General features: G+C 44.2%; 1 protein-coding gene across 6 annotated transcripts in view; it reads right to left on the bottom strand.

Moving 5' to 3' along the window:
• Positions 1-4,371: 4,371 nt before the first annotated feature.
• dab1a (DAB adaptor protein 1a) overlaps positions 4,372-14,996 on the bottom strand; it is a 132,676-nt gene continuing 122,051 nt past the window's right edge. For 4 of the 6 annotated variants that reach the window (XM_061240683.1, XM_061240686.1, XM_061240684.1 and 1 more), the window contains 3 exons: positions 13,363-13,490; positions 11,430-11,501; positions 4,372-7,265 (listed from right to left, as the gene is read on the bottom strand). In XM_061240683.1, coding sequence (XP_061096667.1) covers positions 7,221-7,265; positions 11,430-11,501; positions 13,363-13,490 — 245 coding nt within the window. In that variant the 3' untranslated portion in view covers positions 4,372-7,220. Of the gene's footprint in view, positions 7,266-11,402; positions 11,502-13,362; positions 13,491-14,996 lie in introns of all 6 variants that reach the window. The other 2 variants (XM_061240687.1, XM_061240685.1) reach the window with 1 other exon arrangement.

Below are 14,996 nucleotides of genomic sequence, written 5' to 3' on the forward strand. Positions count from 1 at the left end.
TTGAACTTAATAATTAATGTAGTCTGAATCTTTGTGGTTTGCATTCCAGACTTCCTCACTGTGTGCCTTGTGAACCATAAGTCTCCTTGGGAAATTTCTGACTGATTTAAGTGGCCAATGAGTGAATGACTACTTGATGTTCTCCAAATACAAGACAAATAAACTCCTTTCTTTCTCCTACCATAGACAGTTATTTTATCCAGTTTCATCCAAATCCACTGAGAGCTGTCGTCATCCAGTTCACAGAGAGACATATAGACAGAGTTTAACATATAGATATAGTTAAACATACAACCCTTATTCCATTTCCAGTGGTTTCGGGAGCAATCCCTATTGAATGCGATGAGGCAAAAATGGTAAATTGGCAAAGGTTTGTACAAATTCAGCACATTCGGTCAGGTTCCTGACAATACCCTACTAAGGCTTGTCTGTTGGCTTTGGATGCCTGCTGGTTAGACGCACAACTGTCATCTACAATACTACCCAGGAATGACAAGAAGCCAGCTCAAGCAGCCAGCACTGAGAATGCATCAGGCAGCAGCCAGAGGGAGAGAAGCCTGCTGCTTTCTCAAGCCTCTCATCTGCACAATGAACCCAGGACTGTAAACACAAGAAACGACAAACAAGCTGCACTGGCACAGCACTGCTCCTTAAAAATTTCCCACTCCAGACACGTGAGGGACATCCAGACTTCAGGAGTGGGACGTGTAACTGGAACATGTGTCCCACAATCCAAGGCTCCACAGCTGGTGTGGAAGCGGCACGCATTCTGTCACATGCGCAAGATTTCACCAAGCTAATGCCAAGGCTGGGCAGCAGAGTCTCTAAAGCCTGTGTATTCCCAGTACAGTCCACCCAGTGTAGACCAGTCTCAGATGAACCCCAAAGCCCAGGGGCTCTGGAGTAGACCTTTGTATACTGTGATCTGTTGTCACTGGGCACTGTACGAATGCTTCAAATTCCCCCTTTTGATATACCACATTCACCCTCAGAATAGAAAATAATTTAAACTGGAAACGGTTTAACGTGTGTTCCTTGCATATTCTTTTTATCTGCCAGGGCCGGAATATCTACTAACAAAACTATGGCGGGATAGAAGAGGGCATCAATAAAGTGATTGAGTCACCTGGAGTGGGGCTGCCATAACTGGAACATCAGGTCCTTACAGATACTTTGTGGAATGAAGAAAAAGCCCTTTGGAAGAACTGGGGTTTGATGTGGAAATCTGGAAAGCTGAAGTCAACCAGAGAAGGAGCACAGCCCTCCAAGCTTTGCTCATGGACACAACCAGGGTTGCCTGACTAGTGTGGCTGGACCCATTCTTTACATGCACTTCAAAGGGAGAGATGCCAATTTTGGAGGAAGAGGTGTAGCTGAATACATACAGTAAGGATGTAGTGTAGCGTTCTGGTTAAGGTACATGACTGGGACCCACGAGGTTGGTGGTTCCATCCCCAGCCACAATAAGATCCGCACAGCCATTGGGCCCTTGAGCAAGGCCCTTAACCCTACATTGCTCTAGGGGAGGATTGTCTCCTGCTTAGTCTAATCAACTGTATGTTGCTCCGCATAAGAGTATCTGCCAAATGCCATTCATGTAATGTAAGGAAGTAGGCAACAGCAATGCTCTGAGAATAGGCTAATGTGTAATGTTTAACAACATGGCAAATGTTTTTTCAACTTCATTCAACATTCCTTATTTAGTAGCTGTTGACAGACATCATTCAGTGTAACAATCTTAACTGTAGATATTTAAAAATCAATACTGTAGACAAAATAAATCAACTTCAAAAGTTGTTTTGCACATCTTTAAAGCATCAGTTTTCAGTTAAAAGTAAGGGAACATGGCAGCACCTTAAAAGCAGCCCAATATCACAGAATCTAATTTCCCATCTCTTTAATGGCATCAATGATCAATTAACAGGCCTTGAAAATACTGTGTAAAATAAGTTTTACACAGACTCAAATAACAAGTGATTTACAACTTGTCAGCCAAGGCTCAGCACCATAAAGCCTTCAATCAACTCAGTAACTGACCAGCTTGTTTGAAGACGGATGATTGTGACACCCATTTTCTATTGTAAAGGCCCATTAGGGCTGCAGTCCTTTGAATAGCTACCTCTGAGTTTATGTACTTACCCACACAGAAATGTAATAGTTCTTCAGAGGTGGAAGGAGCACTTCCCAGTTCCGAGGCTGGACCTTGACAAGTGGGCCGTGGCCCTGTGGCCGCTGACGTGGTCTTGAAGTAACAGTGTATTCAATATTCACAGATCGGCAGGAATCAATATTTCCAGGGAACTCCTCGCCCGATTCGGTTCAGATACAACCTTCATCAATTCAGTGAGGAGGGGGAGGGGGAGCCTGCCATGAATACCAATGTATAGATAAGCTGCGTTTTGTGGAACTGAATTTTGAAATGGACACAATGTTTCTTACCAGGAAAAGCATGATATAACATGATGAGCTTTTGTTATTTTGTCCTGATACATACTGTATGTAGCTGTGTATAGCTAGCTGCACTGCATTGTACTTACAATATCAGCCACTTTAAATAATGTCCTCGGATTCTTCATCTGGATACAGTAATAAAACCTCAGATGGTGCTTTTCATGTTGCTAATACTGAAAAAGATAATCAAAGTACAATGAAGTCAATTCAATTTTCACGGATGGCTTTGGTCAGTGCCCTGGGGGATGTTTCCCGAAGCAGGATTATGGAGTTAGCTGGATAACTGCACTGAGTAAAACCCAAAGCGCTCCAAAATCTGGCACATAGATTGAAGAAAAAGAGCTGTTCTGGATTTTACGATGTCGAGATAACTCTGGTAATCCTGCTTCATGAAACAGGGCCCAGATGTCATCTATTCAGCTTCCCAAAAGTTCAGTGTCAGCAGAAATTTATTCTACCTAACTCAGGAGCAAAACAGTTATATGAAAATGGTCAAATGACTGGTGTCTCCATCTGTCTCTAAATTCAAAATGAACTGTTAAATCAGTTGTAGCTACAGAATATATATATGTCCAAGTGACATTTACTACTATGATAGTTTTTACAATAAAAAAATAGTTCATTACATTTTCAGAAAACTTTCCTCTGGAAAGTAATTAAACCAATAAAAAGACATCATTCTTTAGTGAACATGACATGACACAACAGGGCACTTGTTTGAATGTGATACAGTATTCGTCACAGCCAAGATGATGGTACAGATGATTTCTTTGGGAGGTGCAGCTTATCAGCAGGTGTAATTTGTTCAAAGTGACTAACAACCGAGACAGCCATTTTAAAACAATTACTGTACATACAGTATCTGATAATGAATGGCAATCTATTCTTAAAATTAAAGGCACATAGCTAGTTTCATGTTTTTTTTTCTGCTTATATCTTATTATTGCTATTATTGTTGATGTTCGCATTCAGTAATTGGCAAGCATAGCCATAAACCAAATATATTATGTATAGAAATCTTTAAACCTGGCTTGCCTTTATAGCAACACTCAACTATGAAAATAATAACAATGTCATGGAAGTCAATAACTTCTCTACTGTCTGGATGTTTAAAGAGGAGAATGGACTGATCCATTGGACAATGAATTTAACACATATTTGGCAGTCTAAATTTCAAAGTTCTCTGGTCGTCTTATTCATGCTGGTGTCAATGAAATGTGTGACACACCACTGGAACAGTATTTGCCTGAAACAGATCTAATTTACACTCACTGAGCACTTTATTAGGAACATTTATTTACTTTATTACACCTACTTATTCATGCAATTATCGAATAAGCCAATTGCGGCAGCAGTGCAATGCATACAATCATGTAGATACGGGTAAGGAGCTTCAGTTAATGTTCACATCAACCATCAGACTGGGGAAAAAATCTGATCTTTGTGACTTTGACCATGGAATGATTGTTGATGGCAGACAAGGTGGGTTCAGTATCTCAGAAACCGCTGATCTTCTGGAATTTTCATGCACACTAGTCTTCTAGTGTTTGCAAAGAAAAATAATAAAAAAATGCAAAAAAATAAAATAAAATAAAAAAATCCAGTGAGCAGTAGTTCTGCAGAGAGAAACACCTTGTTAATGAGAGAGGTCAGAGGAGAATGGCCAGACTGGTCAAAGCTGACATTAAGGTGACAGTAACGCAAATAACCACACATTACAACAGTGGTATGCAGAAGAGCATATGTGAACACACAACACATCATAACTCTAAGTGGATAGGCTACAGCAGTAGAAGTCTAAAAAATAAGTCTAATAAATACCTAATAAAGTGCTCACTGAGTATATGTAGGTGCAATATACATGAGGATAATGCATCATATGAACAAGCACAGTACTCAATGAACAAATGAACACACAGCCTCTTTTGGGATGTGTTTATTTGTAACAGTATTACATGGTGGGATACATAAAGCAAGAGAAAACAAAAATCCTCTAAAAATCCACTGTAGAATGTTGTATTCATAAAGATAAAAATAATGTGTAAATTTACATTAACAAACTGTTAGCTGAGGTAAAGTTAAAATAGGTCTAGAAATGTACTCAAACAGTAATGTTCCCTTTTTCTTTTCATTTTTTTCAAATTTAGTTGAGATCTTAGTCCAAAAATTATTCAAATTAAATTGGGACTCTGGCCATAAAATAGGAAGTAGATGATGACAGGCAATGAAATTATTGAAAAAAGGCTGACAACCCCAAATCAAAGTATATAGACTGATATCTATAGTCCCTAGTTTGTCTTGAGGAACACGCATGAGACAAGCAGGATCTCTGGGGCTTCTCCCTTGTTGTGTTTTTGTATAAGGCTGTTTGGATTCTCCTTTGGGCCTAAAGAATGATCTAGTGGTAGGAGCTGGCCATCTACAACTAAAAACATTTTTGCTTTTGTGTGTTGTCTGTGTGTCTCTGTATGTGTGTTTGTGTGTTTTCTGTCATTTTGACTGGCCTGGAGTAACCCTGGATTCATGGAGAGCAAACCCTGCCATCCAGTCCTCATCCCCCAGTCCCCACTTCACACACCTGGCCCTGGAGATGGCACTCAACAGTTTGTTTAAACACTTCAAACCTCATCAGGACCAAATGGCAAAGACAGAGAGGGCTTATTTCTGGCTTGGAGTAAGCAGGCCAGACCTTCTCAATCAGATAATAGGCCATAGAACCACATCCAGTGTTATCTTTTCATTTACCCAAGTGTGACCTCTTATAATGTACAGAGCAGTGTTTCTAACGTGGACTCAGGAGACACCTGTGAATGAACAGCGATGGCTCTTGATGGAAACAGCCATTGCAAACACCTTATGATATGAAGCACTTTTCAGATGTTTTCAATAAACATAACCCCCCAATTAAGTGCCCAACTTAATCTCTGTTCACAGGCATGAGGCAGGCATTTGGCCAAGCAGTGAATAATGCAACCATGTCCAAAAATAATAAGATGCAAGATCAGGTTGGGTGAATAACTATTTAATATTGTTTTCCTAACAGCCACACAAGTGTTTCTTTTCTTTTTTCTTTTTTTACAATATCTCACATCCTGCTGCTGTTCTGTTCTTTCCCGTTCACTCCTTGACGCGATGTTTGGCTTATTTGAATCCTACGACTTTTACTGGGTAATTTTACTTGTGCCCAAAATATCAAAGTTGGGGTGATCTCCAATCTTAAGAAAACCTTACTAATAATGTGCTGATGTCAAAGACCGCTATCAAGTTAAAAGGGAATTGATTTAGTTAAACTGCAGCCATCGGCCTGAGTTTGAGAAGTGAGCAGACAGGGGCAGAATTTGGCTTTATTTCAGACAGGGTGCATGACTGAACCAAATCTGCCTCTATACTTGACTTCTTGTCACTTAGAAACTCCCTATCCTGTGGAGCAGAGGTCAAAGTTGAAATTATTACTGGTCTATACACCTCTGCTCGAGTGGAATACCAGCAGTAGTCTTCACCAGAGAAAAGGCTAATTCTGGATTAGTTCAACCTACTGTACTGCAATGGCTGCTTTCACCAAATCGAATCCTGTGGATTTACATAAATATCACTGGCGAACAGAAAGTAAAGCAACAATAAACCATTGGGAAAAAATGCTGATATTGCTTGGGTACCACTTAAAGTTTGCATCACTGAGGTCTGCCTATTTTATGCCGCAGAAGTCCCGGTGAAACAATGAACACTATTATTTACAAAATGAATTTGGCAAACCAAAGTTCAGATGCCTTAAAGCCATTTTTACCCTAAAACACTTATAGAGTTGACCCCAACGGCTCGATTGACTTATAAAATAAAAATTCCATTTCAATGTCTTTTTTAATTAGTATTGTACAAAAGCTATAGAGAATGAACAGTTCAATCACAGAATCAGATTTGCAATATCCATGCCCCTCAGTGTCCATTTCAACTTCCGTCTGAGTCTTTACATGAAGAGAAATTTGGCAAATCACTCCTTGTGTCTTCAGCTAGGGGTTCACAGAGCAAGTCTTTTCTGCATAGCTCTCTAGCAGCAGACACTCAAACATAAAAAGAAAAAGAAAATAAAACATAATCCCATAAATGATTTGAATCCATTACTCCACTCATTGAATCAAATGACACATTTTATCTGCATTGTGATTGTAGCCAGAGGCTCCATTCAATCAATCCTATGCAGCAACACAGTAATTCTGTAGATTTTTTTATTATTATAGGAAATGATCTCTGTGTGTGTTGTGTTGAGAAGGAGGAGGGAGGTGCTAATCCGCATGGTCCTACGTGCAGCGAAGGTTGTGTTGGAGGGATCTGGTGAGAAACTACGTGTCGAGAAACTTTAATAAGGCTGGCTGTGGAAATGGTCAAGAAAAACAAAAACAAGTCCTTGCGGCTGTGGTTGCTATCTCATTGACAATAGAGGGGTCCTTGCAGGCGAGGAAAGTACAGTAAAAAAAACAAACGAAAGAGAGGAAGGAAGGGGAAATTTGTATCTCCGTGTTTTGATTGGGAGTCAGACAGTGAAGCGGTGTTAGCCTCAACAGGCCAGATAGCTCCACTGGAGAAAGGGCTGCTTGAAGAAGCCCGGGTGGTCAAGGGGAGACCTGTTGCAGTGGAGTATAGAATCCCACACACACACACACACACGCACCCACACACACTCGCACGCGCTCACGCATACGCACAGCCGGGAGACAAATAAAAGTCTTTCACCTCCCGTCTTCCCCAGCACCGCTCAGACCTGTGCAGAGTTCCTATTTCTTCCCTTTGTTAATCTGGGCGTAGAGAGGATCCTTCCCCTGTGGACGGGAGAGTCACGGTTAGCACAGGGCACTGGCACAGACACGCCACATCTCACACGCACGCACAGTCCATTTCACTGCCGTGGGGTAAAAAAAAAAAAAAAAGACTGAAGTGCACTTCATTTGCAAGATGTCAAAGAGCACGTCTCTCTGCCAAATGATGTTTCAAGTACCCCAGTACACCATATGCTAGGCCTTTCAAACTGAAGGAGCAGAGAAGTAGCACAGGGGAACGTGTTAACTGCTCACAGAAGGCTATGTTCTCTGATTGCCAGTGCAGAGGGTGACATTTGCTTTTATGTTGCACAGGAAATAGGTTTCCTTTTTTCCAAAGTAAACCCATTCTTGTTGCTATGACACCAAGCACTGCAGTCGTTTGATACTGTTACGTGACACAGCTCACAAACAGCACCAACTCAGGCGGCTGAAGTGATGGAAACACTGTTAATGAAGGATTAATAAAGAGCTGGACCCGTTAATCTCAGCATTGTAGGTTTCTTTAATCCTTTAATCCATTAAACTGCAGGTCAGTGAAACAATTGGCAAAGTTCAACAGTATGGACCCCCCCACCCCCCCTTACTACTCCCTAACTGTACACATATAGACATTATAATGAATATGGACCATGGTACTCGGTACCCTGCCATCCAGTGTACCTGAAAACAGACAGACAAGCCCTAAAAAAGATACTTTGTAGGCCTAGTACATGTTCCATTATCCCATGATCTGCAGAAACCCTTCATTATGATTAGCTTCGGTCACATTAAAACAATGACAGGTACAGTTAGGGTTTCTTACATGGCTAACTATAGCACAGCATAGTAAAAAAATGGAAGTGGTTGATTGATTGGTAGACTGCGCCATGGTTACATGTGAGATACAGTCGCATCCAATATTAGCACCCTTGATGGTGCTAATCAAATGAATCTAAAGCCTGTCAATCAAATGACCCTAAAGCCTGTCAATCAAATGACCCTAAATGTATAAAAAAGAAACAGAGACATGTGGACTGCCCTCTTCAATTAAATTCAATCTCATTCCACTTTCAACCGGGTCAAATACAGAGACTACAGTAGCTACTATAAAACAGTGATTTTGTGGTCAGTTAACCATTGCTTGGTTAATCTTTTTCAAGGGTGTGAATAATTTTGAAAGGCACTGTATATACATATATTGCTTGGAATTTCAGTGACATTCACCGATAAAATGCTCTGTGAAGCTGAGGTTGTAGCTTGCTCACTTCAGAAAGTATCATCTGGATGACATGCTCTGTAAATACGATTCTTAAATTTTTTTCCACTGTAGTAAATACTACAGTCAGCAGTTTTCATTGAGGCATATTTTGTTATTTCCGTGACTGTGCATACTGTGATAACTGACTGACTTCTTTTCATGTGTCTGAGCCCCGGGTTATGGAGTTGGCACTCCTGAACAGCAGATGGCAGTAGTGCTGCTGTTGAGAAAATCAGCTCGGCTGAGAGGCCTGCCATTTCTCCCACCAGAGGCTCAGGATGGAAGAGCATTCTCACTCATCAATGGCACTGGAACTATACTGGCACAAATGACGTATACCGTGAATTATCTACATCTGCGGGACCAATTATGACTAATGCATATATTTTTCCACACACAGTGAGCTGAGGTAAGTGCGTCAAATAGTAAGTCATCAACCAGCCTAAATATACATATATATATATATATATATATATATATAGACACTCATTGCAATTGCTTGCATTTTTGTGCGTTATTATCCCCCCTCCTCCCCAATCAAAAAAGTAATTATCGCATGGCGTCTCTAGTCGGTTTCAGGCGCTCAAGGTAAAAAGCTTCCAATCTCAGGCTCTAAATTTAAGCACTCCCACCGTCACTATAGAAACAGTCAAACCAAATCTCTGGCTGTTCTCTGACAGCAGCGCTAGCCTTGGCAAGGGGCCTGAGCGGGAGGACGGACAGGGCGTGTACACAATGCAGCGGACTGCATCCAGGGCAGCTCCGAGGCAGAGCACGGTCTGATGGACCAGGGAAGGAGGACCGGTCTGTGGGACCAGGGAGGAAGGACTGGTCTGTGGGATCAGGGAGGGAGGGAGGACAGGGCGTGCACACAATGCAGCGGACTGCATCCAGGGCAGCTCCGAGGCAGAGCACGGTCTGTGGGACCAGGGAGGGAGGACCGGTCTGTGGGACCAGAGCAGGAGGGTCAGTCGCAGGCACTACGTGGGGCGTGGAGAGGAGAGCGCAGAGCAGGGCCAGATGTACAGCAGAAGGCTGCTGCCAAGAAGCGTAACCGTCTTTCGCTGGGACGAACGGCGACAGCTGGGCGAGAGATATCAGCTCCAGTCACTTTGTGTTACACATCGCCCCCAGCCCTCCCCCCACCCCCCGATGTCCCCGCATCCAAACAAGAGTCGTGGTGTCTTCTGACATGGGAGAGAGAACAAGGAGGACAGGGCCGATGCCACACGCCGCTGGCGTCCACCCGGGCGTCCTGTAACAAAGCGTTCCAGCCGAGCGGCGCGGAATTGATAAGCGAACCGCGAGAACGGCGCCATTTCACGCATGTGACCGCGGGGACTTAATGGTATCATTCCGGACAAGCGCTTTAGCTCCCGTGTCCGCAAACACATGTCACTCCGAACAGCGGGAAGAAGTCTGCATGTCAGGAGCTGTGTCGTTGCGTGAACTGTTCACCCACCAGCCCTCGCCGTCCTGCAGATAGACGAGGTGGAAAGCGCCGGACTCTTGGCTTCCACTCTCCCCTTCATGAGCTCAGCGTAACACAGGTGTCTGAAACAGCCCATGCAGGTGTCTAATACCAGGTCTAATGAGCCCTTAATGACACAAGACAGTGCCATATGGATAGAGAGGAATAGCTTTAGCTCGACCAGAGCCGAAAGAGCTCACAGGAACTGTCCCATGACATTAGCGCAAAGGGCTAAGCAGTATTAACGAAGACATGCGCGATTTAACCACGCTCGCTAACCCTCAGACAGCATCTCCTTACTGCTGGCTGTCTCTGAGCCTTACATCCCGCCTTATGAACTCTGCCAGTGCCGCCATTGTGCCAACAATATGCTGCAGGCGCACAACAACGGGAGATACCGAGCTCTTCAGCCCGTGAGTGAAGGGATGAGGCTGATGGACCTGCGTCATTGTTAGAACCGCTTATTACCGTACAGCGATTTGTCCTCACAGCTGAGTACTGAGGGAGGGAGTGAAGAGATCATACTTGCTTAGCATTTCATCCTTTTGTTGAGCGTTCTAATAAACTGCCAGTGCTGGAGCATATCATTAAATGGGCTGTAGTCAGTCAACATGTTGCTTTGGCTGACAGGCCGAGAGAGAAGAAAAGGCACTTTACTGACACCTCTACAAAAGCTGGCACAACTTTCCAAAGTCCTAAGAATGGCACGGGTTTGTTTCTGGTCTATTGAACAACAGCTCTAATTTGTAGGTGTTGCACTGTATGGGTAACCTCTGGGCGCATACTGTGATAATGGCAAGAATAACAGAAGAGGCTCCTGAAGGCAGACGTTTGCCAAACTGTTCATATTTTTCAGCTACAGCTTAGTAGAATTTTCCCATTATTAGCCAGCAATGCCATTTGTGTTACTTGGCATGCAGGTTAAAACACATGAATGCATGCATTAAATACAATCTCTGTGTAAAATAGAGTGCAATTTAAAACGATTTCGAAATTATTGCAGGTCTGACAAAAATATTTTTCTTCCGACTGTGAGACGTATTGACAGAGGAGAAAAAAACAACATTCTGGAAAGTGCTGATTTCATAGTACACAGAACAATCATCAAAGAGCTTAGATACTCACCTGCTTCAGGCTGTTTGGGAGAGAAGAAACGTCCACACACAAAAAAACCAAGTACAGAATACACACAGACACTGTACACACTGTACCATTCCCACACAGCACATACCCTCACCAATGCAAGCAGGAGCAGCAGGCAGGAGAGGCAGGGTGAAGCAGAGAGCAAGAGAGAGAGAGAGAGACCAGGCACAGCCACAATGTGTGGGTCAGTGAAGGTGCAGACAGGTGGGAAGGCGTGCTTGGTCAGCTGATGTCTACGTGGAGCAGGCCAACACCGAGAAAGGGGAAAGGAAGGATAGATACCTACCCTGACCTGCGCTATCTAGCTACCGACCTGTGGACTGGGCTGATCAGCAGAGGGCTCTGCACACGGCTCACTGGTGGAGGGCGACTGAGAGCCTCCGGCCTGAAAGGAGGAGAAACGGAGAGAGAGAGAAGAGAGGGCACAGCTGAAGAGAGAGCCGGAGAGATCAGAGCAGGGAGGAAGCAGTGCAGGGGACAGAGGGGCCGGGCCGAGGGCTCGCCCAGGGCACATGCAGCCAATCACTGTTTGCCACCTCACGGGAGGGGCGTTCCTGTCAAGCAGTGTCAACTCTCTCACCACGGTGTTAACAAAGTATGCGCCTGTCAATCAAATTACTAACCAGTCAATCAAATGAGCAGCCAGTTGCGCAAACAACCGACCAGTCAATCAGACGCCCGATCAGTCAGCCAATTGAAAAGCAATATATTTATTTATTCATCCGTGCAACCATCTCATGTGCAAAGCGAATGCGCCTTGCTTTTTTCATCTACTACAGGTCTTGTTTATACAGTATAATGATATTTCAAATCAAGTTTATTGATCTTTGCCATATTTGTCTTCCAGAAATGCACTTTTAATACCCTGTCTGAAATGCAAGTGGGATGCCTGTTTGGGCCTTGAAAATAAGCCTATACTGTATGTTGGCTGGCCTAATTTCTCCTTTTGTGTTGTGTACCCATTTGTTTCAGAAAAAGCTGTTGGCAGCCCTCCTGTGGCATTTCCGCAGGTGATCGAACCCTACTTCTGAGATACTAATTAAAGTCGTGTTCTGTAACAAGACTGAATAGCGGTGACGCCTCAAGCCTGCTGGATGACTCACAGACTGTTTGTGAACCCCTTTAAAAAGTGGGGAGACTGGGCTGTGAGTCACCGGGGAACACTGTTCCGCTGCTCGTGCCTACCACAGACCCTGGCCTACAAACCTGCCATCCTCTGCCATTATGTCATTTATAACTGCAGCTGGGATCCAGAAGAGTATTTCTTGCATCTGGATCCCCCAGTGCCTCTCCTCCCGAATGCAATGCAGTGATGCCGACGGCCTACTTAGAGCTATGTTTCCACCTGTAGGGGTTCAGACACCTCTGCGCGCTCTCTCAGGGGTCATAATGTGTGCTACACAGTAAATATTAATCACCCAGGAAGGAATTATAGAATATTTTTCTTCTCATTGCACCTTATAAAATGCACTCATATAGAAAAGATAATGAATGATATAAGGTTCCAATCCATAGGTTGTGATGTATGAAGCTCACCTGCCTGTAATTAATAACTCTCTAACGATCTTACTGGCAGTTCTGCGGGCTAATTTAACGCATTGTTGGCCCGCGGTGCTGGTCAGCCATGGAAGGGGCTGTTTTAAGAAACGATCCCAATCAGGAGTGAGTGATTACCTGCATAGTCGGCTCTGTTTCAGCTGTGATTCATCAACGTATCAATAAAGTGGGAGATATTTGTGTTTAATGCTTATTTTTCTGTGGTCTTAGAGATCTGCATTCTGACCTACATTAGAATGACAGTACGGGATATGCTTTTTGCGGGCATCTGCTTTCATGTCTCAGGCACTCCAACCACAGCAACACTTCACATCCAATCTTCTGCTTATGCACTCTATGGGATTTGAAATGTGCTGTTCTTTCAACCTTCTCCTTGCCCAATGTGCCCATTCAATTCAGACCTCTTGATAGCCAATAAACGGTCCCCTATTCCACAGCAGGAACAGCATCTTCATATGGCAAAAACCATTCCCATTCTCCACTTAGAGCACAGATTCTTACACTGAACCCCTCCCCCTTCCCCAGTAACAACATATTCCTAACCTACAATCTGCCCACCTATTTCTACAGTAACATATTCTAAAACCCTATAATCCATCCCACACTTTCTGTCATAACATCTTACTACCCTACAATCCTATCACCCCATCCAAAATGGCTTCTCAGCGGCTCCTCCAGCAGATACTCACAGCGTCTTCCTCTCCGCTTCGGCTGGGGCTGCCCTCCGCCTCCCCGAACGAGTCGTCGGTTGGGGGGTCACTGGCATGTGAGGCAGAGGATTTGGAGGGAGAGCTCTGCCGCGGAGCTGGGGTGGGGGCTGCAGGGAGGAACAGAGGGAGGGAGAGATAGAGAGAGGGGGGGCGAGACAGAGAGCGATAGAGAGAGAAAGAGAGAGAGGACATGCTTGAGATGAGATGCAGAAACAGTACCCTGGAGACCCTGTAACTGGGTTACTGTGCTACTGCAATGCAGCCTGGTGAGGAATGGCTGTAAGACTTCTTCTGAAATTGTTTAATGACCTGATATTTTACTTCTTCTTCTGGTCCAACTTCCTTTGCTAACTTCCTTTGGCTATTGTGTGGTTAGTTGGTTAGTTTATTTAGTTAATCATCATGAGATGATCTCTGTGAAACCTGTAGCTTCCTATGGAGGAGAAACAGATGGGCTTACATGGAAAAAACAGGTGTGCAACAAATACCTGACACATATCACAGTCTGGACAGCCCTGAGTGTCAGTCATGACATTTCCTGACATTTAGAAGAGCAATCATTCCCGCTCTTCTGCAGCCAGACAGACGAGTGTTTGGAAAGAGATTCAGTCAGATAAAGCAAAAAAACTCTATAACTGGGAAGAGTACAGATGGACATGTGTGATATCACGGCATGGATTCCTGTTCTCACACAATGCTGTGTAAGGATTCACTAAATGACACGTCAGTTGGACACAGTCGGTACCGTACAGTAGAAGGATAAATCTTATTTGTGCTCACTGTGAGACGCAAGACATCCCCCTGGCTTACCATTCTCACTCATCAATTTCCCATCCCTCCTGGGCGCATTGACGTTCTTTGAAGCTCTGGCTATTACGCCAGCTCCATACTGATCATACGCAGAACATATAAACTCACCAGGGCCCAGGGTTGTCCCTAGTGGGGAAGGGTGGTGATGATTCTAGGGGCCCACAGCATTTCTTTTTTGGGAAGGGGGGGGGCAACAGCTGGAGAGCATCCACAGACCTTCCAGTAGGATTAAAAAAGGGGTCACTGGCCCACAATCCTTTAGCTACGCCCCTGCTTTGACTACAAAGCACTGCCTGACCCCCAAGATTCCTGGGGCATCTGGGCATGACTGTGTCTATGACTAAAGCAATCTGCTGCATTGGGTCCCTTATAGAGGCCAGCAGAGTCAGTTGAGCTCAACCATCTCCTCTACATTGAGGGAAGTGGGCAAACAGGAACTCACATGGAGAGCTAATGAATGAAGGAAGAGAGGCACAAAGCACATTTGACCAGATTTATCCTTCAGCTCTAGGGATCTAAAAGCAATTACCCCCCGCATCACACTGTCAGTGAACGTGAATTGTTCCTCTGCACTGATGAAGATCTCACTTCTACGGAGCAGTCGTTTACAGATGGAGTGGCCCATGCAGATCGAGCAGCACTTCTCCCATGCAATAATTAGCACAACGCAGGCTGAGGGATTGGAACAGGTTGGTCGGCTGTCTCCTGGGACTAGCGATAATTATACCCCTCCCAAACACCTCACAGGTGGGAAGAGCTTTTACTTCAGTTCTCCTCATCGCCACACTGAGTGTTGTTATTCC

The sequence above is a fragment of the Conger conger genome, chromosome 4 (assembly GCF_963514075.1).
Source record: "Conger conger chromosome 4, fConCon1.1, whole genome shotgun sequence".
Taxonomy (NCBI): Eukaryota; Metazoa; Chordata; class Actinopteri; order Anguilliformes; family Congridae; genus Conger; species Conger conger.